Raw genomic sequence first — 24,306 nt, 5'->3', positions numbered from 1 at the left:
TTGGATAGTATTGCTGCAGCCTGTGCCATTGGATAGTATTGCTGCAGCCTGTGCCATTGGATAGTATTGCTGCACCCTGTGCCATTGGATAGTATTGGATAGTATTGCTGCTCCCTGTGCCATTGGATAGTATTGCTGCTCCCTGTGCCATTGGATAGTATTGCTGCTCCCTGTGCCATTGGATAGTATTGCTGCACCCTTTGCCATTGGATAGTATTGCTGCAGCCTGTGCCATTGGATAGTATTACTGCACCCTATGCCATTGGACAGTATTGCTACTCCCTGTGCATTTGGATAGTATTGCTGCTCCCTGTGCCATTGTATAGTAATGCTGCACCCTGTGCTATTGGATAGTATTGCTGCACCCTGTGTCATTGGATAGTATTGCTGCACCCTGTGTCATTGGATAGTATTGCTGCTCCCTGTGCCATTGGATAGTATTGCTGCTCCCTGTGCCATTGGATAGTATTGCTGCAGCCTGTGCCATTGGATAGTATTGCTGCAGCCTGTGCTATTGGATAGTATTGCTGCTCCCTGTGCCCATTGGATAGTATTTCTGCTCCCTGTGCCATTGGATAGTATTGCTGCAGCCTGTGCCATTGGATAGTATCGCTGAAACCTATGCCATTGGATATTATTACTGCACTCTGTGCCATTGGATAGTATTGCTGCAACCTGTGCCATTGGATAGTATTGGATAGTATTGCTGCACTCTGTGCCATTGGATAGTATTGATGCAGCCTGTGCCATTGGATAGTATTGCTGCAGCCTGTGCCATTGGATAGTATTGCTGCAGCCTGTGCCATTGGATAGTATTCCTGCACCCTGTGCCATTGGACAGTATTGCTGCACCCTGTGCCATTGGACAGTATTGCTGCACCCTGTGGCATTGGATAGTATTGCTGCACCTTGTGCCATTGGATAATATTGCTGCACCCTGTGCCATCAGATAGTATTGGATAGTATTGCTGCACCCTGTGCCATTGGATAGTATTGCTGCACCCTGTGCCACTGTATAGTATTGGATAGTATTGCGGCAGCCTGTGCCTTTGGATAGTATTGCTGCACCCTGTGCCATCGGATAGTATTGCTGCACCCTGTGCCATCGGATAGTATTGCTGCACCCTGTGCCATCGGATAGTATTGCTGCACCCTGTGCCATTGGATAGTATTGCTGCTCCCTGTGACATTGGATAGTATTGCTGCACCCTGTGCCATTGGATAATATTGGATAGTATTGCTGCTCCCTGTGACATTGGATAGTATTGCTGCACCCTGTGCCATTGGATAGTATTGCTGCAGCCTGTGCCATTGGATAGTATTGCTGCAGCCTGTGCCATTGGATAGTATTGCTGCACCCTGTGCCATTGGATAGTATTCCTGCACCCTTTGCCATTGGATAGTATTGCTGCTCCCTGTGACATTGGATAGTATTGCTGCGCCCTGTGCCTTTTGGATAGTATTGGATAGTATTCCTGCATCCATTGCCATTGGATAGTATTGCTGCTCCCTGTGCCATTGGATAGTATTGGATAGTATTGCTACAGCCTGTGCCATTGTATAGTGTTGCTGCTCCCTGTGCCATTGGATAGTATTGCTGCTCCCTGTGCCATTGGATAGTATTGCTGCTCCCTGTGCAATTGGATAGTATTGCTGCTCCCTTTGCCATTGGATAGTATTGCTGCACCCTGTTCCAATGGATAGTATTGGATAGTATTGCTGCACCCTGTGCCATTGGATAGTATCACTGCACCCTGTGCCATTGGATAGTATTGGATAGTATTACTGCACCCTGTGCCATTGGATAGTATTGGATAGTATCACTGCACCCTGTGCCATTGGATAGTATTGGATAGTATTGCTGCACCCTGTGCCATTGGATAGTATTGCTGCAGCCTGTGCCATTGGATAGTATTGCTGCCCCCTGTGCCATTGGATTGTAATGATGCTCCCTTTGCCATTGGATAGTATTGGATAGTAATGCTGCACCCTGTGCCATTGGATAGTATTGGATAATATTGCTGCACGCTGTGCCATTGGATAGTATTGGATAGTAATGCTGCACCCTGTGCCGTTGGATTGTAATGCTGCTCCCTGTGCCATTGGATAGTATTGCTGCACCCTGTGCCATTGGATAGTATAGCTGCACCCTGTCCCATTGGATAGTATTGCTGCACCCTGTCCCATTGGATAGTATTGCTGCACCCTGTCCCATTGGATAGTATTGCTGCACCCTGTGCCATTGGATATTATTGCTGCACCCTGTGCCATTGGATAGTATTGGATAGTATTGCTGCACCCTTTGCCATTGGATAGTAATGCTGCACCATGTGCCATTGGATAGTAATGCTGCACCCTGTGCCATTGGATAGTAGTGCTGCACCCTATGCCATTGGATAGTATTGCTGCACCCTGTGCCATTGGATAGTATTGGATAGTATTGCTGCTCCCTGTGCCATTGGATAGTATTGGATAGTATTTCTGCTCCCTGTGACATTGTATATTAATGCTGCACCCTGTGCTATTGGATAGTATTGCTGCACCCTGTGTCATTGGATAGTATTGCTGCACCCTGTGTCATTGGATAGTATTGCTGCTCCCTGTGCCATTGGATGGTATTGCTGCTCCCTGTGCCATTGGATAGTATTGCTGCAGCCTGTGCTATTGGATAGTGTTGCTGCTCCCTGTGCCCATTGGATAGTATTTCTGCTCCCTGTGCCATTGGATAGTATTGGATAGTATTGCTACAGCCTGTGCCATTGTATAGTGTTGCTGCTCCCCGTGCCATTGGATAGTATTGCTGCTCCCTGTGCCATTGGATAGTATTGCTGCTCCCTGTGCCATGGGATAGTATTGGATAGTATTGCTGCTCCCTGTGCCATTGGATAGTATTGCTGCTCCCTGTGTCATTGGATAGTATTGCTGCTCCCCGTGCCATTGGATAGTATTGCTGCTCCCTGTGCCATTGGATAGTATTGCTGCTCCCTGTGCCATGGGATAGTATTGGATAGTATTGCTGCTCCCTGTGCCATTGGATAGTATTGCTGCTCCCTGTGCCATTGGATAGTATTGGATAGTATTCCTGCTCCCTGTGACATTGTATAGTAATGCTGCACCCTGTGCTATTGGATAGTATTGCTGCACCCTGTGTCATTGGATAGTATTGCTGCTCCCTGTGCCATTGGATAGTATTGCTGCTCCCTGTGCAATTGGATAGTATTGCTGCTCCCTTTGCCATTGGATAGTATTGCTGCACCCTGTTCCATTGGATAGTATTGCTGCACCCTGTGCCATTGGATAGTATCACTGCACCCTGTGCCAATGGATAGTATTACTGCTCCCTGTGCCATTGGATTGTATTGGATAGTATCACTACACCCTGTGCCATTGGATAGTATTGGATAGTATTGCTGCACCCTGTGCCATTGGATAGTATTGCTGCAACCTGTGCCATTGGATAGTATTGCTGCACCCTGTGCCATTGGATAGTATTGCTGCAGCCTGTGCCATTGGATAGTATTGCTGCTCCCTGTGCCATTGGATTGTATTGCTGCTCCCTGTGCCATTGGATAGTATTGCTGCACCCTGTGCCATTGGATACTATTGCTGAACCCTGTGCCATTGGATAGTATTTGCTGCACCCTGTGCCATTGGATAGTATTGCTGCTCCCTGTGCCATTGGATAGTATTACTGCTCCCTGTGCCATTGGATAGTATTACTGCACCCTGTGCCATTGGATAGTATTACTGCACCCTGTGCCATTGGACAGTATTGCTGCTCCCTGTGCATTTGGATAGTATTGCTGCTCCCTGTGCCATGGGATAGTATTGGATAGTATTGCTGCTCCCTGTGCCATTGGATAGTATTGGATAGTATTTCTGCTCCTGTGACATTGTATAGTAATGCTGCACCCTGTGCTATTGGATAGTATTGCTGCACCCTGTGTCATTGGATAGCATTGCTGCACCCTGTGTCATTGGATAGTATTGCTGCTCCCTGTGCCATTGGATAGTATTGCTGCTCCCTGTGCCTTTGGATAGTATTGCTGCAGCCTGTGCTATTGGATAGTATTGCTGCTCCCTGTGCCCATTGGATAGTATTTCTGCTTCCTGTGCCATTGGATAGTATTGCTGCAGCCTGTGCCATTGGATAGTATCGCTGAAACCTATGCCATTGGATATTATTACTGCACTCTGTGCCATTGGATAGTATTGCTGCAGCCTGTGCCATTGGATAGTATTGATGCAGCCTGTGCCATTGGATAGTATTGCTGCAGCCTGTGCCATTGGATAGTATTCCTGCACCCTGTGCCATTGGACAGTATTGCTGCACCCTGTGCCATTGGACAGTATTGCTGCACCCTCTGCCATTGGATAGTATTGCTGCACCCTGTGCCATTGGATAGTATTGCTGCACCCTGTGCCATCGGATAGTATTGCTGCACCCTGTGCCATCGGATAGTATTGCTGCACCCTGTGCCATTGGATAGTATTGCTGCTCCCTGTGACATTGGATAGTATTGCTGCTCCCTGTGCCATTGGATAATATTGGATAGTATTGCTGCTCCCTGTGACATTGGATAGTATTGCTGCACCCTGTGCCATTGGATAGTATTGCTGCAGCCTGTGCCATTGGATAGTATTGCTGCAGCCTGTGCCATTGGATAGTATTGCTGCACCCTATGCCATTGGATAGTATTGCTGCACTCTGTGCCATTGGATAGTATTGCTGCACCCTGTGCCATTGGATAGTATTCCTTCACCCTTTGCCATTGGATAGTATTGCTGCACCCTGTGCCATTGGATAGTATTGCTGCTCCCTGTGACATTGGATAGTATTGCTGCTCCCTGTGCCTTTGGATAGTATTCCTGCACCCTGTGTCATTGGATAGTATTGCTGCTCCCTGTGCCATTGGATAGTATTGGATAGTATTGCTACAGCCTGTGCCATTGGATTGTGTTGCTGCTCCCCGTGCCATTGGATAGTATTGCTGCTCCCTGTGCCATTGGATAGTATTGCTGCTCCCTGTGCCATTGGATAGTATTGCTGCACCCTGTGCCATTGGATAGTATTGCTGCACCCTGTGCCATTGGATAGTATTGCTGCAGCCTGTGCCATTGGATAGTATTGCTGCACCCTATGCCATTGGATAGTATTGCTGCACTCTGTGCCATTGGATAGTATTGCTGCACTCTGTGCCATTGGATAGTATTGCTGCACCCTGTGCCATTGGATAGTATTCCTGCACCCTTTGCCATTGGATAGTATTGCTGCTCCCTGTGACATTGGATAGTATTGCTGTGCCCTGTGCCATTGGATAGTATTGCTGCACCCTGTGCCATTGGATAGTATTGCTGCACCATGTGCCATTGGATAGTATTACTGCACCCTTTGCCATTGGATAGTATTGGATAGTATTGCTGCTCCCTGTGCCATTGGATAGTATTGCTGCTCCCTGTGCCATTGGATAGTATTACTGCACCCTGTGCCATTGGATAGTATTGCTGCTCCCTGTGCATTTGGATAGTATTGCTGCTCCCTGTGCCATTGGATAGTATTACTGCACCCTGTGCCATTGGATAGTATTACTGCACCCTGTGCCATTGGATAGTATTGCTGCTCCCTGTGCCATGGGATAGTATTGGATAGTATTGCTGCTCCCTGTGCCATTGGATAGTATTGGATAGTATTTCTGCTCCCTGTGACATTGTATAGTAATGCTGCACCCTGTGCTATTGGATAGTATTGCTGCACCCTGTGTCATTGGATAGTATTGCTGCACCCTGTGTCATTGGATAGTATTGCTGCTCCCTGTGCCATTGGATAGTATTGCTGCTCTCTGTGCCATTGGATAGTATTGCTGCAGCCTGTGCTATTGGATAGTATTGCTGCTCCCTGTGCCCATTGGATAGTATTTCTGCTTCCTGTGCCATTGGATAGTATTGCTGCAGCCTGTGCCATTGGATAGTATCGCTGAAACCTATGCCATTGGATATTATTACTGCACTCTGTGCCATTGGATAGTATTGCTGCAGCCTGTGCCATTGGATAGTATTGATGCAGCCTGTGCCATTGGATAGTATTCCTGCACCCTGTGCCATTGGGCAGTATTGCTGCACCCTGTGCCATTGGACCGTATTGCTGCACCCTGTGCCATTGGATAGTATTGCTGCACCCTGTGCCATTGGATAGTATTGCTGCACCCTGTGCCACTGTATAGTATTGGATAGTATTGCGGCAGCCTGTGGCTTTGGATAGTATTGCTGCACCCTGTGCCATCGGATAGTATTGCTGCACCCTGTGCCATCGGATCGTATTGCTGCACCCTGTGCCATTGGATAGTATTGCTGCTCCCTGTGACATTGGATAGTATTGCTGCTCCCTGTGCCATTGGATAGTATTGCTGCTCCCTGTGACATTGGATAGTATTGCTGCACCCTGTGCCATTGGATAGTATTGCTGCAGCCTGTGCCATTGGATAGTATTGCTGCAGCCTGTGCCATTGGATAGTATTGCTGCACCCTATGCCATTGGATAGTATTGCTGCACTCTGTGCCATTGGATAGTATTGCTGCACCCTGTGCCATTGGATAGTATTCCTGCACCCTTTGCCATTGGATAGTATTGCTGCACCCTGTGCCATTGGATAGTATTCCTGCACCCTGTGCCATTGGATAGTATTGCTGCTCCCTGTGACATTGGATAGTATTGCTGCTCCCTGTGCCTTTGGATAGTATTGGATAGTATTCCTGCACCCATTGCCATTGGATAGTATTGCTGCTCCCTGTGCCATTGGATAGTATTGGATAGTATTGCTACAGCCTGTGCCATTGGATAGTGTTGCTGCTCCCCGTGCCATTGGATAGTATTGCTGCTCCCTGTGCCATTGGATAGTATTGCTGCTCCCTGTGCCATTGGATAGTATTGCTGCACCCTGTGCCATTGGATAGTATTGCTGCAGCCTGTGCCATTGGATAGTATTGCTGCAGCCTGTGCCATTGGATAGTATTGCTGCACCCTATGCCATTGGATAGTATTGCTGCAGCCTGTGCCATTGGATAGTATTGCTGCACTCTGTGCCATTGGATAGTATTGCTGCACCCTGTGCCATTGGATAGTATTCCTGCACCCTTTGCCATTGGATAGTATTGCTGTTCCCTGTGACATTGGATAGTATTGCTGTGCCCTGTGCCATTGAATAGTATTGCTGCTCCCTGTGCCATTGGATAGTATTGCTGCTCCCTGTGCCATTGGATAGTATTGCTGCACCCTGTGCCATTGGATAGTATTGCTGCACCGTGTGCCATTGGATAGTATTACTGCACCCTGTGCCATTGGATAGTATTGGATAGTATTGCTGCTCCCTGTGCCATTGGATAGTATTGTTGCTCCCTGTGCCATTGGATAGTATTACTGCACCCTGTGCCATTGGATAGTATTGCTGCTCCCTGTGCATTTGGATAGTATTGCTGCTCCCTGTGCCATTGGATAGTATTGCTGCTCCCTGTGCCATTGGATAGTATTGCTGCTCCCTGTGCCATTGTATAGTAATGCTGCACCCTGTGCTATTGGATAGTATTGCTGCACCCTGTGTCATTGGATAGTATTGCTGCTCCCTGTGCCATTGGATAGTATTGCTGCTCCCTGTGCCATTGGATAGTATTGCTGCACCCTGTGCTATTGGATAGTATTGCTGCTCCCTGTGCCATTGGATAGTATTGCTGCTCCCTGTGCCATTGTATAGTAATGCTGCACCCTGTGTCATTGGATAGTATTGCTGCACCCTGTGTCATTGGATAGTATTGCTGCTCCCTGTGCCATTGGATAGTATTGCTGCTCCCTGTGCAATTGGATAGTATTGCTGCTCCCTTTGCCATTGGATAGTATTGCTGCACCCTGTTCCATTGGATAGTATTGCTGCACCCTGTGCCATTGGATAGAATCACTGCACCCTGTGCCATTGGATAGTATTGGATAGTATTACTGCACCCTGTGCCATTGGATAGTATTGGATAGTATCACTGCACCCTGTGCCATTGGATAGTATTGGATAGTATTGCTGCACCCTGTGCCATTGGATAGTATTGCTGCACCCTGTGCCATTGGATAGTATTGCTGCACCCTTTGCCATTGGATAGTATTGCTGCAGCCTGTGCCATTGGATAGTATTGCTGCTCCCTGTGCCATTGGATTGTATTGCTGCTCCCTGTGCCATTGGATAGTATTGCTGCTCCCTGTGCCATTGGATAGTATTGCTGCACCCTGTGCCATTGGATAGTATTGCTGCACCCTGTGCCATTGGATAGTATTTGCTGCACCCTGTGCCATTGGATAGTATTGCTGCACCCTGTGCCATTGGATAGTATTACTGCACCCTGTGCCATTGGATAGTATTGCTGCTTCCTGTGCATTTGGACAGTATTGCTGCTCCCAGTGCCATTGGATAGTATTGCTGCTCCCTGTGACATTGGATAGTATTGCTGCTCCCTGTGCCATTGGATAGTATTGGATAGTATTCCTGCTCCCTGTGACATTGTATAGTAATGCTGCACCCTGTGCTATTGGATAGTATTGCTGCACCCTGTGTCATTGGATAGTATTGCTGCTTCCTGTGCCATTGGATAGTATTGCTGCTCCCTGTGCAATTGGATAGTATTGCTGCTCCCTTTGCCATTGGATAGTATTGCTGCACCCTGTTCCAATGGATAGTATTGGATAGTATTGCTGCACCCTGTGCCATTGGATAGTATCACTGCACCCTGTGCCATTGGATAGTATTGGATAGTATAACTGCACCCTGTGCCATTGGATAGTATTGGATAGTATCACTGCACCCTGTGCCATTGGATAGTATTGGATAGTATTGCTGCACCCTGTGCCATTGGATAGTATTGCTGCACCCTGTGCCATTGGATAGTATTGCTGCACCCTGTGCCATTGGATAGTATTGCTGCAGCCTGTGCCATTGGATAGTATTGCTGCTCCCTGTGCCATTGGATTGTAATGCTGCTCCCTTTGCCATTGGATAGTATTGGATAGTAATGCTGCACCCTGTGCCATTGGATAGTATTGGATAATATTGCTGCACCCTGTGCCATTGGATAGTATTGGATAGTAATGCTGCATGCTGTGCCATTGGATAGTATTGGATAGTAATGCTGCACCCTGTGCCATTGGATAGTATTGGATAATATTGCTGCACCCTGTGCCATTGGATAGTATTGGATAGTAATGCTGCATGCTGTGCCATTGGATAGTATTGGATAGTAATGCTGCACCCTGTGCCGTTGGATTGTAATGCTGCTCCTTGTGCCATTGGATAGTATTGCTGAACCCTGTGCCATTGGATAGTATTGCTGCACCCTGTCCCATTGGATAGTATTGCTGCACCCTGTCCCATTGGATAGTATTGCTGCACCCTGTCCCATTGGATAGTATTGCTGCACCCTGTCCCATTGGATAGTATTGCTGCACCCTGTGCCATTGGATAGTATTCCTGCACCCTGTGCCATTGGATAGTATTGCTGCACCCTGTGCCATTGGATAGTATTGGATAGTATTGCTGCACCCTTTGCCATTGGATAGTAATGCTGCACCCTGTGCCATTGGATAGTAATGCTGCACCCTGTGCCATTGGATAGTATTGCTGCACCCTGTGCCATTGGATAGTATTGGATAGTATTGCTGCACCCTTTGCCATTGGATAGTATTGCTGCACCCTGTGCCATTGGATAGTATTGGATAGTATTGCTGCACCCTTTGCCATTGGATAGTAATGCTGCACCCTGTGCCATTGGATAGTATTGCTGCACCCTGTGCCATTGGATAGTATTGGATAGTATTGCTGCACCCTTTGCCATTGGATAGTAATGCTGCACCCTGTGCCGTTGGATAGTAATGCTGCACCCTGTGCCATTGGATAGTAGTGCTGAACCCTATGCCATTGGATAGTATTGCTACATCCTGTGCCATTGGATAGTGTTGGATAGTATTTCTACTCCCTGTGACATTGTATAGTAATGCTGCACCCTGTGCTATTGGATAGTATTGCTGCACCCTGTGTCATTGGATAGTATTGCTGCACCCTGTGTCATTGGATAGTATTGCTGCACCCTGTGTCATTGGATAGTATTGCTGCTCCCTGTGCCATTGGATTGTATTGGATAGTATCACTACACCCTGTGCCATTGGATAGTATTGCTGCACCCTATGCCATTGGATAGTATTGCTGCTCCCTGTGCCATTAGATAGTATTGCTGCTCCCTGTGCCATTGGATAGTATTGCTGCAGCCTGTGCTATTGGATAGTATTTCTGCTCCCTGTGCCATTGGATAGTATTGGATAGTATTGCTACAGCCTGTGCCATTGTATAGTGTTGCTGCTCCCCGTGCCATTGGATAGTATTGCTGCTCCCTGTGCCATTGGATAGTATTGCTGCTCCCTGTGCCATGGGATAGTATTGGATAGTATTGCTGCTCCCTGTGCCATTGGATAGTATTGCTGCTCCCTGTGTCATTGGATAGTATTGCTGCTCCCCGTGCCATTGGATAGTATTGCTGCTCCCTGTGCCATTGGATAGTATTGCTGCTCCCTGTGCCATGGGATAGTATTGGATAGTATTGCTGCTCCCTGTGCCATTGGATAGTATTGCTGCTCCCTGTGCCATTGGATAGTATTGCTGCTCCCTGTGCCATTGGATAGTATTGCTGCTCCCTGTGCCATTGGATAGTATTGGATAGTATTCCTGCTCCCTGTGACATTGTATAGTAATGCTGCACCCTGTGCTATTGGATAGTATTGCTGCACACTGTGTCATTGGATAGTATTGCTGCTCCCTGTGCAATTGGATAGTATTGCTGCTCCCTTTGCCATTGGATAGTATTGCTGCACCCTGTTCCATTGGATAGTATTGGATAGTATTGCTGCACCCTGTGCCATTGGATAGTATCACTGCACCCTGTGCCATTGGATAGTATTACTGCTCCCTGTGCCATTGGATTGTATTGGATAGTATCACTACACCCTGTGCCATTGGATAGTATTGGATAGTATTGCTGCACCCTATGCCATTGGATAGTATTGCTGCAGCCTGTGCCATTGGATAGTATTGCTGCACTCTGTGCCATTGGATAGTATTGCTGCACCCTGTGCCATTGGATAGTATTCCTGCACCCTTTGCCATTGGATAGTATTGCTGCTCCCTGTGACATTGGATAGTATTGCTGTGCCCTGTGCCATTGAATAGTATTGCTGCTCCCTGTGCCATTGGATAGTATTGCTGCTCCCTGTGCCATTGGATAGTATTGCTGCACCCTGTGCCATTGGATAGTATTGCTGCACCATGTGCCATTGGATAGTATTACTGCACCCTGTGCCATTGGATAGTATTGGATAGTATTGCTGCTCCCTGTGCCATTGGATAGTATTGCTGCTCCCTGTGCCATTGGATAGTATTGCTACTCCCTGTGCATTTGGATAGTATTGCTGCTCCCTGTGCCATGGGATAGTATTGGATAGTATTGCTGCTCCCTGTGCCATTGGATAGTATTGCTGCTCCCTGTGCCATTGGATAGTATTCCTGCTCCCTGTGACATTGTATAGTAATGCTGCACCCTGTGCTATTGGATAGTATTGCTGCACCCTGTGTCATTGGATAGTATTGCTGCTCCCTGTGCCATTGGATAGTATTGCTGCTCCCTGTGCAATTGGATAGTATTGCTGCTCCCTTTGCCATTGGATAGTATTGCTGCACCCTGTTCCATTGGATAGTATTGCTGCACCCTGTGCCATTGGATAGTATCACTGCACCCTGTGCCATTGGATAGTATTGGATAGTATTACTGCACCCTGTGCCATTGGATAGTATTGGATAGTATCACTGCACCCTGTGCCATTGGATAGTATTGGATAGTATTGCTGCACCCTGTGCCATTGGATAGTATTGCTGCACCCTGTGCCATTGGATAGTATTGCTGCACCCTTTGCCATTGGATAGTATTGCTGCAGCCTGTGCCATTGGATAGTATTGCTGCTCCCTGTGCCATTGGATTGTATTGCTGCTCCCTGTGCCATTGGATAGTATTGCTGCTCCCTGTGCCATTGGATAGTATTGCTGCACCCTGTGCCATTGGATAGTATTGCTGCACCCTGTGCCATTGGATAGTATTTGCTGCACCCTGTGCCATTGGATAGTATTGCTGCACCCTGTGCCATTGGATAGTATTACTGCACCCTGTGCCATTGGATAGTATTGCTGCTTCCTGTGCATTTGGACAGTATTGCTGCTCCCAGTGCCATTGGATAGTATTGGATAGTATTGCTGCTCCCTGTGACATTGGATAGTATTGCTGCTCCCTGTGCCATTGGATAGTATTGGATAGTATTCCTGCTCCCTGTGACATTGTATAGTAATGCTGCACCCTGTGCTATTGGATAGTATTGCTGCACCCTGTGTCATTGGATAGTATTGCTGCTTCCTGTGCCATTGGATAGTATTGCTGCTCCCTGTGCAATTGGATAGTATTGCTGCTCCCTTTGCCATTGGATAGTATTGCTGCACCCTGTTCCAATGGATAGTATTGGATAGTATTGCTGCACCCTGTGCCATTGGATAGTATCACTGCACCCTGTGCCATTGGATAGTATTGGATAGTATAACTGCACCCTGTGCCATTGGATAGTATTGGATAGTATAACTGCACCCTGTGCCATTGGATAGTATTGGATAGTATCACTGCACCCTGTGCCATTGGATAGTATTGGATAGTATTGCTGCACCCTGTGCCATTGGATAGTATTGCTGCACCCTGTGCCATTGGATAGTATTGCTGCAGCCTGTGCCATTGGATAGTATTGCTGCTCCCTGTGCCATTGGATTGTAATGCTGCTCCCTTTGCCATTGGATAGTATTGGATAGTAATGCTGCACCCTGTGCCATTGGATAGTATTGGGTAATATTGCTGCACCCTGTGCCATTGGATAGTATTGGATAGTAATGCTGCATGCTGTGCCATTGGATAGTATTGGATAGTAATGCTGCACCCTGTGCCGTTGGATTGTAATGCTGCTCCCTGTGCCATTGGATAGTATTGCTGCACCCTGTCCCATTGGATAGTATTGCTGCACCCTGTCCCATTGGATAGTATTGCTGCACCCTGTCCCATTGGATAGTATTGCTGCACCCTGTCCCATTGGATAGTATTGCTGCACCCTGTGCCATTGGATAGTATTCCTGCACCCTGTGCCATTGGATAGTATTCCTGCACCCTGTGCCATTGGATAGTATTGGATAGTATTGCTGCACCCTTTGCCATTGGATAGTAATGCTGCACCCTGTGCCATTGGATAGTAATGCTGCACCATGTGCCATTGGATAGTAATGCTGCACCCTGTGCCGTTGGATAGTAATGCTGCACCCTGTGCCATTGGATAGTAGTGCTGCACCCTATGCCATTGGATAGTATTGCTGCATCCTGTGCCATTGGATAGTATTGGATAGTATTGCTACTCCCTGTGCCATTGGATAGTATTGGATAGTATTTCTGCTCCCTGTGACATTGTATAGTAATGCTGCACCCTGTGCTATTGGATAGTATTGCTGCACCCTGTGTCATTGGATAGTATTGCTGCACCCTGTGTCATTGGATAGTATTGCTGCTCCCTGTGCCATTGGATAGTATTGCTGCTCCCTGTGCCATTGGATAGTATTGCTGCTCCCTGTGCCATTGGATAGTATTGCTGCACCCTGTTCCAATGGATAGTATTGCTGCACCCTGTGCCATTGGATAGTATTGCTGCAGCCTGTGCTATTGGATAGAATTGGATAGTATTGCTGCTCCCTGTGCCATTGGATAGTATTGCTGCAGCCTGTGCTATTGGATAGTATTGCTGCTCCCTGTGCCCATTGGATAGTATTTCTGCTCCCTGTGCCATTGGATAGTATTGGATAGTATTGCTACAGCCTGTGCCATTGTATAGTGTTGCTGCTCCCCGTGCCATTGGATAGTATTGCTGCTCCCTGTGCCATTGGATAGTATTGCTGCTCCCTGTGCCATGGGATAGTATTGGATAGTATTGCTGCTCCCTGTGCCATTGGATAGTATTGCTGCTCCCTGTGTCATTGGATAGTATTGCTGCTCCCCGTGCCATTGGATAGTATTGCTGCTCCCTGTGCCATTGGATAGTATTGCTGCTCCCTGTGCCATGGGATAGTATTGGATAGTATTGCTGCTCCCTGTGCCATTGGATAGTATTGCTGCTCCCTGTGCCATTGGATAGTATTGGATAGTATTCCTGCTCCCTGTGACATTGTATAGTAATGCTGCACCCTGTGCTATTGGATAGTATTGCTGCACCCTGTGTCATTGGATAGTATTGCTGCTCCCTGTGCAATTGGATAGTATTGCTGCTCCCTTTGCCATTGGATAGTATTGCTGCACCCTGTTCCATTGGATAGTATTGGATAGTATTGCTGCACCCTGTGCCATTGGATAGTATCACTGCACCCTGTGCCATTGGATAGTATTACTGCTCCCTGTGCCGTTGGATTGTATTGGATAGTATCACTACACCCTGTACCATTGGATAGTATTGCTGCACCCTGTGCCATTGGATAGTATTGCTGCACCCTGTGCCATTGGATAGTATTGCTGCACCCTGTGCCATTGGATAGTATTGCTGCAGCCTGTGCCATTGGATAGTATTGCTGCTCCCTGTGCCATTGGATAGTATTGCTGCTCCCTGTGCCATTGGATAGTATTGCTGCTCCCTGTGCCATTGGATAGTATTGCTGCACCCTGTGCCATTGGATAGTATTGCTGCACCCTGTGCCATTGGATAGTATTTGCTGCACCCTGTGCCATTGGATAGTATTTGCTGCACCCTGTGCCATTGGATAGTATTGCTGCACCCTGTGCCATTGGATAGTATTACTGCACCCTGTGCCATTGGAAAGTATTGCCGCTTCCTGTGCATTTGGACAGTATTGCTGCTCCCAGTGCCATTGGATAGTATTGCTGCTCCCTGTGACATTGGATAGTATTGCTGCCCCTTTGCCATTGGATAGTATTGCTGCACCCTGTTCCATTGGATAGTATTGGATAGTATTGCTGCACCCTGTGCCATTGGATAGTATCACTGCACCCTGTGCCATTGGATAGTATTGGATAGTATTACTGCACCCTGTGCCATTGGATAGTATCACTGCACCCTGTGCCATTGGATAGTATTGGATAGTATTGCTGCACCCTGTGCCATTGGATAGTATTGCTGCAGCCTGTGCCATTGGATAGTATTGCTGCTCCCTGTGCCATTGGATTGTAATGCTGCTCCCTTTGCCATTGGATAGTATTGGATAGTAATGCTGCACCCTGTGCCATTGGATAGTATTGGATAATATTGCTGCACCCTGTGCCATTGGATAGTATTGGATAGTAATGCTGCACGCTGTGCCATTGGATAGTATTGGATAGTAATGCTGCACCCTGTGCCGTTGGATTGTAATGCTGCTCCCTGTGCCATTGGATAGTATTGCTGCACTCTGTGCCATTGGATAGTATTTCTGCAGCCTGTGCCATTGGATAGTATTGATGCAGCCTGTGCCATTGGATAGTATTGCTGCAGCCTGTGCCATTGGATAGTATTGCTGCACCCTGTGCCATTGGACAGTATTGCTGCACCCTGTGCCATTGGACAGTATTGCTGCACCCTGTGCCATTGGATAGTATTGCTGCACCTTGTGCCATTGGATAATATTGCTGCACCCTGTGCCATCAGATAGTATTGGATAGTATTGCTGCACCCTGTGCCATTGGATAGTATTGCTGCACCCTGTGCCACTGTATAGTATTGGATAGTATTGCGGCAGCCTGTGCCTTTGGATAGTATTGCTGCACCCTGTGCCATTGGATAGTATTGCTGCACCCTGTGCCATCGGATAGTATTGCTGCACCCTGTGCCATTGGATAGTATTGCTGCTAGTAAGGGCAGTACCAGCAGGAGTCGGGGCGCTCACAGAAGAAACGCTGCTAGTAAGGGCAGTACCAGCAGGAGTCGGGGCACTCACAGATGAGACGCTGCTAGTATGGGCAGTACCTGCAGGAGTCGGGGCACTCACAGAAGAGACCCTGCTAGTAAGGGCAGTACCAGCAGGAGTCGGGGCACTCACAGAAGAGACCCTGCTAGTAAGGGTAGTACCAGCAGGAGTCGGGGCACTCACAGAAGAGACGCTGCTAGTAAGGGCAGTACCAGCAGTAGTCGGGGCACTCACAGAACAGACGCTGCTAGTAAGGGCAGTACCAGCAGGAGTCGGGGCACTCACAGATGAGACGCTGCTAGTAAGGGCAGTACCTGCAGGAGTCGGGGCACTCATAGAAGAGACCCTGCTAGTAAGGGCAGTACCAGCAGGAGTCGGGGCACTCGCAGATGAGACACTGCTAGTAAGGGCAGTACCAGCAGGAGTCGGGGCACTCACAGAAGAGACCCTGCTAGTAAGGGCAGTACCAGCAGGAGTCTGGGCACTCACAGATGAGACGCTGCTAGTAAGGGCAGTACCAGCAGGAGTCGGGGCACTCACAGAAGAGACCCTGCTAGTAAGGGCAGTACCAGCAGGAGTCGGGGCACTCACAGAAGAGACCCTGCTAGTAAGGGCAGTACCAGCAGGAGTCGGGGCACTCACAGATGAGACGCTGCTAGTAAGGGTAGTACCTGCAGGAGTCGGGGCACTCACAGATGAGACGCTGCTAGTAAGGGCAGTACCTGCAGGAGTCGGGGCACTCACAGAAGAGACGCTGCTAGTAAGGGCAGTACCAGCAGGAGTCGGGGCACTCACAGAAGAGACGCTGCTAGTAAGGGTAGTACCTGCAGGAGTCGGGGCACTCACAGATGAGACGCTGCTAGTAAGGGCAGTACCTGCAGGAGTCGGGGCACTCACAGAAGAGACGCTGCTAGTAAGGGCAGTACCAGCAGGAGTCGGGGCACTCACAGAAGAGACGCTGCTAGTAAGGGCAGTACCTGCAGGAGTCGGGGCACTCACAGAAGAGACGCTGATAGTAAGGGCAGTACCAGCATTAGTCGTGGCACTCACAGAACAGACGCTGCTAGTAAGGGTAGTACCAGCAGGAGTCGGGGCACTCACAGATGAGACGCTGATAGTAAGGGCAGTACCAGCAGGAGTCGGGGCACTCACAGATGAGACGCTGCTGGTAAGGGCAGTACCTGCAGGAGTCGGAGCACTCACAGAAGAGACGCTGCTAGTAAGGGCAGTACCAGCAGGAGTCGGGGCACTCACAGAAGAGACCCTGCTAGTAAGGGCAGTACCAGCAGGAGTCGGGGCACTCACAGAAGAGACCCTGCTAGTAAGGGCAGTACCAGCAGGAGTCGGGGCACTCACAGATGAGACGCTGCTAGTAAGGGCAGTACCAGCAGGAGTCGGGGCACTCACAGATGAGAGGCTGCTAGTAAGGGCAGTACCTGCAGGAGTCGGGGCACTCACAGATGAGACGCTGCTAGTAAGGGCAGTACCAGCAGGAGTCGGGGCACTCACAGATGAGACGCTGCTAGTAAGGGCAGTACCAGCAGGAGTCGGGGCACTCACAGAAGAGACGCTGCTAGTAAGGGCAGTACCAGCAGGAGTCGGGGCACTCACAGATGAGACGCTGCTAGTAAGGGCAGTACCAGCAGGAGTCGGGGCACTCACAGAAGAGACGCTGCTAGTAAGGGCAGTACCAGCAGGAGTCGGGGCACTCACAGATGAGACGCTGCTAGTAAGGGCAGTACCTGCAGGAGTCGGGACACTGCCAGAAAGTAAGGGCAGTACCAGCGTGACTTCCCCGGCCTTCCTGAGGACCCTGAGGGTTAGTCAGATGGCCGGTGTGTAAGCATATGATCCGATGCTGCGTTTTAGGATACAACACATAAGAGGCCTCTGGCACCTTCGCAGATTTTCGCACAGATCCTGTCGCAGCTGCTTTGGTTACTGCGTCCATCTCTGTCATTAGAGACGTAAGAAAGTTGTATCATCTGAGGAAAGCAATCCGTGCAAATCAGATTGTGTTTCATTCCAAACAGATAATATGATGTGGTTTTATGTGCGGCTGTTCTATATGCTGAGTGGTAAGTATTGCAAAATGCACAAACTGACACGTCATGAATGAATGTATACATCTTGCAGCTGTATAAACTAATCCCCTGCTGTATTGTGTGCTTGTACCGGCGGTCCCGATCTCTGCCAAGCACAGTAATCCGCCATCACCAGCCACATCCTCAGGTGTAGATTCCAGGTGCCCGTGTAACAGGCGGTCACTAATAGTGCCGGGAGGAGCGATCCCTATAGCGCATGGGGGAGCGATCCCTATAGCGCCGGGGGGAGCGATCCCTATAGCGCCGGGGGGAGCGTTCCCTATAGCGCCAGGGCGAGCGATCCCTATAGCGCCAGGGCGAGCGATCCCTATAGTGCCGGGAGGAGCGATCCCTATAGCGCCTGGGAGAGCGTTCCCTATAGCGCCAGGGGGAGCGATCCCTATAGCGCCAGGGGGAGCGATCCCTATAGCGCCAGGGAGACCGCTGGTGAGCTCTCTTATGATGATTGGGGGAGATGTTGTAAGCCGTGGAGAGAGAGAGAGTGCCAGCCAACCAGCTCCTACCTGCCATGTTACAGGCTATGTGTGAAAAATGTCAGGAGCTGGTTGACTGGTACTTTATCTCTCTCCACTTTATCTCTCTCCACTTTATCTCTCTCAATTTTATCTCTCTCCTTGGCTTCGTACATCTGCCCTGTAGAACACGTGTAGTCTGTGTAACACTGGGATCGTTGACTCTCTCTCTTTTCTCTCTCACAGCTCTTCCGTGAAGTGCGGATCATGAAGGGACTCAACCACCCGAATATCGGTGAGAAGTGATGTGTGTGCTGAGCGCTGTCTCCCCCGTGTCCTCCCTCTCTCCCCCATGCCCGCCCTCTCTCTCTACAGTGCCCCCCCCCCCTCTCTCTCTCTCTCCCCCCGGTGTCCTCTCTCCCCCCGGTGTCCTCTCTCTCTCTCTCCCTCCCTTCCAGGTGTCCTCTCTCTCTCCCCCCGTGTCCTCTCTCTCTCTCTCCCCCCGTGTCCTCTCTCTCTCTCTCCCCCCGTGTCCTCTCTCTCTCTCTCTCTCCCCCCGTGTCCTCTCTCTCTCTCTCTCCCCCCGTGTCCTCTCTCCCTCTCCCCCCGTGTCCTCTCTCCCTCTCCCCCGTGTCCTCTCTCCCTTCACCGTGTCCTCCCTCTCTCTCTCTCCCTCCCCGGTGTCCTCTCTCCCTCTCTCTCTCTCCCTCCCCGGTGTCCTCTCTCCCCCTGGTGTCCTCTCTCTCTCTCCCTCCCTTCCAGGTGTCCTCTCTCTCTCTCCCCCCGTGTCCTCTCTCTCTCCCCCCCGTGTCCTCTCTCCCTCTCCCCCCCGTGTCCTCTCTCCCTCTCCCCCCCGTGTCCTCTCTCTCTCCCTTCACCGTGTCCTCCCTCTCTCCCCCATGCCCGCCCTCTCTCTACAGTGCCCCCCCTCTCTCTCTCTCTCTCCCCCCGGTGTCCTCTCTCCCCCCGGTGTCCTCTCTCCCCCCGGTGTCCTCTCTCCCTCTCCCCCGTGTCCTCTCTCCTTCTCCCCCGTGTCCTCTCTCTCTCTCCCCCCATGTCCTCTCTCTCTCCCCCCGTGTCCTCTCTCTCTCCCCCCCGTGCCCCCCGTGTCCTCTCTCTCTCCCCCCCGTGTCCTCTCTCTCTCTCCCCCCGTGTCCTCTCTCTCTCTCCCCCGTGTCCTCTCTCTCTCTCCCCCCGTGTCCTCTCTCTCTCCCCCCGTGCCCCCCGTGTCCTCTCTCTCTCCCCCCGTGTCCTCTCTCTCTCCCCCCGTGTCCTCTCTCTCTCCCCCCGTGTCCTCTCTCTCTCCCCCCGTGTCCTCTCTCTCCCCCCGTGTCCTCTCTCTCCCCCCCGTGTCCTCTCTCTCCCCCCCGTGTCCTCTCTCTCCCCCCCGTGTCCTCTCTCTCCCCCCCGTGTCCTCTCTCCCCCCCCGTGTTTTCTCTCTCCCCCCCCGTGTCCTCTCTCTCCCCCCCGTGTCCTCTCTCCCCCCGTGTCCTCTCTCTCTCTCCCCCCGTGTCCTCTCTCTCCCCCCCCGTGTCCTCTCTCTTTCCTCTCTCTCTCCCCCCGTGTCCTCTCTCTCTCCCCCCGTGTCCTCTCTCTCTCCCCCCGTGTCCTCTCTCTCTCCCCCCGTGTCCTCTCTCTCTCCCCCCGTGTCCTCTCTCTCCCCCCCGTGTCCTCTCTCTCCCCCCGTGTCCTCTCTCCCCCCGTGTCCTCTCTCTCTCTCCCCCCGTGTCCTCTCTCTCCCCCCCCGTGTCCTCTCTCTTTCCTCTCTCTCTCCCCCCGTGTCCTCTCTCTCTCTCCCCCCGTGTCCTCTCTCTCTCTCCCCCCGTGTCCTCTCTCTCTCCCCCCGTGTCCTCTCTCTCCCCCCCGTGTCCTCTCTCTCCCCCCCGTGTCCTCTCTCTCCCCCCCGTGTCCTCCCCCCCCCTGTGTCCTCTCTCTCTCTCCCCCGTGTCCTCTCTCCCTCTCCCCCCGTGTCCTCTCTCCCTCTCCCCCGTGTCCTCTCTCTCTCTCCCTTCACCGTGTCCTCCCTCTCTCTCTCTCCCTCCCCGGTGTCCTCTCTCCCTCTCTCTCTCTCTCCCTCCCCGGTGTCCTCTCTCCCCCTGGTGTCCTCTCTCTCTCTCTCTCTCCCTCCCTTCCAGGTGTCCTCTCTCTCTCTCCCCCCGTGTCCTCTCTCTCTCTCCCCCCGTGTCCTCTCTCCCTCTCCCCCCGTGTCCTCTCTCCCTCTCCCCCGTGTCCTCTCTCTCTCCCTTCACCGTGTCCTCCCTCTCTCCCCCATGCCCGCCCTCTCTCTACAGTGCCCCCCCCTCTCTCTCTCTCTCTCTCTCTCTCTCTCCCCTCGGTGTCCTCTCTCCCCCCGGTGTCCTCTCTCTCCCCGGTGTCCTCTCTCCCTCTCCCCCGTGTCCTCTCTCCCTCTCCCCCGTGTCCTCTCTCTCTCTCCCCCGTGTCCTCTCTCTCTCTCCCCCGTGTCCTCTCTCTCTCTCTCCCCCGTGTCCTCTCTCTCCCCCCGTGTCCTCTCTCTTCCCCCGTGTCCTCTCTCTCTCTCCCCCCGTGTCCGTGTCCTCTCTCTCCCCCGTGTCCTCTCTCTCTCTCCCCCGTGTCCTCTCTCTCTCTCTCCCCCCGTGTCCTCTCTCTCCCCCCCGTGTCCTCTCTCTCCCCCCGTGTCCTCTCTCTCTCCCCCCCGTGTCCTCTCTCTCTCCCCCCCGTGTCCTCTCTCTCTCCCCCCGTGTCCTCTCTCCCCCCCGTGTCCTCTCTCCCCCCCGTGTCCTCTCTCCCCCCCGTGTCCTCTCTCCCCCCCCGTGTCCTCTCCCCCCCCCCGTGTCCTCTCTCTTCACCGTGTCCTCCCTCTCTCCCCCATGCCCCCCCTCTCCAGTGCCCCCTCTCTCCCTCTCTCTCCCTCCCTTCCAAGTGTCCTCTCTCTCCCCATGTCCTCTCTCCCTCTCCCCCCGTGTCCTCTCTCCCTCTCCCCCCGTGTCCTCTCTCCCTCTCCCCCCGTGTCCTCTCTCTCTCTCCCCCCGTGTCCTCTCTCTCTCTCCCCCCGTGTCCTCTCTCTCTCTCTCCCCCCGTGTCCTCTCTCTCTCTCTCCCCCCGTGTCCTCTCTCTCTCCCCCCGTGTCCTCTCTCTCTCCCCCGTGTCCTCTCTCTCCCCCCGTGTCCTCTCTCTCTCCCCCGTGTCCTCTCTCTCTCTCTCCACCCGTGTCCTCTCTCTCTCTCTCCACCCGTGTCCTCTCTCTCTCTCCACCCGTGTCCTCTGTCTCTCTCTCCACCCGTGTCCTCTGTCTCTCTCTCCACCCGTGTCCTCTCTCTCTCTCTCCACCCGTGTCCTCTCTTCCCCGTGTCCTCTCTCTCTCCCTTCACCGTGTCCTCCCTCTCTCCCCCATGCCCGCCCTCTCTCTCTCTACAGTGCCCCCCCCCTCTCTCTCCCCCCGGTGTCCTCTCTCTCTCTCCCCCGGTGTCCTCTCTCCCTCTCTCTCTCTCTCTCCCTCCCTGGTGTCCTCTCTCTCCCCCTGGTGTCCTCTCTCTCTCTCCCTCCCTTCCAGGTGTCCTCTCTCTCTCTCCCCCCCGTGTCCTCTCTCTCTCTCCCCCCGTGTCCTCTCTCCCTCTCCCCCCGTGTCCTCTCTCCCTCTCCCCCGTGTCCTCTCTCTCTCCCTTCACCGTGTCCTCCCTCTCTCCCCCATGCCCGCCCTCTCTCTCTCTACAGTGCCCCCCCCCTCTCTCTCTCCCCCCGGTGTCCTCTCTCTCCCCCCGGTGTCCTCTCTCTCTCTCCCCCGGTGTCCTCTCTCTCTCTCTCCCTCCCTTCCAGGTGTCCTCTCTCTCTCTCTCCCTCCCTTCCAGGTGTCCTCTCTCTCTCCCCGTGTCCTCTCTCCCTCTCCCCCGTGTCCTCTCTCCCTCTCCCCGTGTCCTCTCTCCCTCTCCCCCCGTGTCCTCTCTCCCCGTGTCCTCTCTCTCTCTCCCCCCGTGTCCTCTCTCTCTCCCCCCGTGTCCTCTCTCTCTCTCTCTCTCCCCCGTGTCCTCTCTCTCTCTCTCCCCCCGTGTCCTCTCTCTCTCCCCCCCCCCGGTGGCCCCTCTCTCTCTCCTCCCGTGTCCCCTCTCTCTCTCCTCCCGTGTCCCCTCTCTCTCCCCCCCGTGTCCTCTCTCTCTCTCCCCCGTGTCCTCTCTCTCTCCCCCCCGTGTCCTCTCTCTCTCCCCCCCGTGTCCTCTCTCTCTCCCCCCGTGTCCTCTCTCTCCCCCTCGTGTCCTCTCTCTCTCCCCCCCGTGTCCTCTCTCTCTCCCCCCGTGTCCTCTCTCTCTCCCCCCCGTGTCCTCTCTCTCCCCCCGTGTCCTCTCTCTCCCCCCGTGTCCTCTCTCTCCCCCCGTGTCCTCTCTCTCTCCCCCGTGTCCTCTCTCTTCACCGTGTCCTCCCTCTCTCCCCCCATGCCCCCCATCTCCAGTGCCCCCTCTCTGTCTCTCTCTCTCTCCCTTCCAAGTGTCCTCTCTCTCCCCCGTGTCCTCTCTCTCTCCCCGTGTCCTCTCTCCCTCTCCCCCCGTGTCCTCTCTCCCTCTCCCCCGTGTCCTCTCTCTCTCCCCCCGTGTCCTCTCTCTCTCCCCCGTGTCCTCTCTCTCTCTCCCCCCGTGTCCTCTCTCTCTCCCCCCGTGTCCTCTCTCTCCTCCCGTGTCCTCTCTCTCTCCCCCGTGTCCTCTCTCTCTCCCCCGTGTCCTCTCTCTCTCCCCCCGTGTCCTCTCTCTCTCCCCCCGTGTCCTCTCTCTCTCCCCCCGTGTCCTCTCTCTCTCTCCCCCCGTGTCCTCTCTCTCTCCCCCCGTGTCCTCTCTCTCTCTCCCCCGTGTCCTCTCTCTCTCCCCCCGTGTCCTCTCTCTCTCTCCCCCGTGTCCTCTCTCTTCACCGTGTCCTCCCTCTCTCCCCCATGCCCCCCCTCTCCAGTGCCCCCTCTCTCCCTCTCTCTCTCTCTCCCTCCCTTCCAAGTGTCCTCTCTCTCCCCGTGTCCTCTCTCTCTCTCTCCCCGTGTCCTCTCTCCCTCTCCCCCCGTGTCCTCTCTCTCCCTCTCCCCCGTGTCCTCTCTCCCTCTCCCCCGTGTCCTCTCTCTCTCCCCCCGTGTCCTCTCTCTCTCTCCCCCCGTGTCCTCTCTCTCTCTCTCCCCCCGTGTCCTCTCTCTCTCCCCCGTGTCCTCTCTCTCCTCCCCCGTGTCCTCTCTCCCCCCCGTGTCCTCTCTCTCTCTCTCCACCCGTGTCCTCTCTCTCTCTCTCCACCCGTGTCCTCTCTCTCTCTCTCCACCCGTGTCCTCTCTCTCTCTCCACCCGTGTCCTCTGTCTCTCTCTCCACCCGTGTCCTCTGTCTCTCTCTCCACCCGTGTCCTCTCTCTCTCTCTCCACCCGTGTCCTCTCTTCCCCGTGTCCTCTCTCTCTCCCTTCACCGTGTCCTCCCTCTCTCCCCCATGCCCGCCCTCTCTCTCTCTACAGTGCCCCCCTCTCTCTCCCCCCGGTGTCCTCTCTCTCTCTCCCCGGTGTCCTCTCTCCCTCTCTCTCTCTCTCTCCCTCCCCGGTGTCCTCTCTCCCCCTGGTGTCCTCTCTCTCTCTCCCTCCCTTCCAGGTGTCCTCTCTCTCTCTCCCCCCGTGTCCTCTCTCTCTCTCCCCCCGTGTCCTCTCTCCCTCTCTCCCCCCGTGTCCTCTCTCCCCTCTCCCCCGTGTCCTCTCTCTCTCCCTTCACCGTGTCCTCCCTCTCTCCCCC

General features: G+C 52.5%; 1 protein-coding gene across 1 annotated transcript in view; it reads left to right on the top strand.

Annotated features, from left to right (window-relative positions):
* MARK4 (microtubule affinity regulating kinase 4) overlaps positions 1 to 24,306 on the top strand; it is a 404,265-nt gene that overhangs the window by 49,190 nt on the left and 330,769 nt on the right. Inside the window, exon 4 of the mRNA XM_063950481.1 lies at positions 18,838 to 18,896. Within this exon, the coding sequence (XP_063806551.1) occupies positions 18,838 to 18,896 (59 nt within the window). The remainder of the gene's footprint in view (positions 1 to 18,837; positions 18,897 to 24,306) is intronic.

The sequence above is a fragment of the Pseudophryne corroboree genome, assembly GCF_028390025.1.
Source record: "Pseudophryne corroboree isolate aPseCor3 chromosome 8 unlocalized genomic scaffold, aPseCor3.hap2 SUPER_8_unloc_6, whole genome shotgun sequence".
Classification (NCBI taxonomy): Eukaryota; Metazoa; Chordata; class Amphibia; order Anura; family Myobatrachidae; genus Pseudophryne; species Pseudophryne corroboree.
Note: the sequence above shows the minus strand (reverse complement) of the source record. Positions and strands in the feature narration are given on the sequence as shown.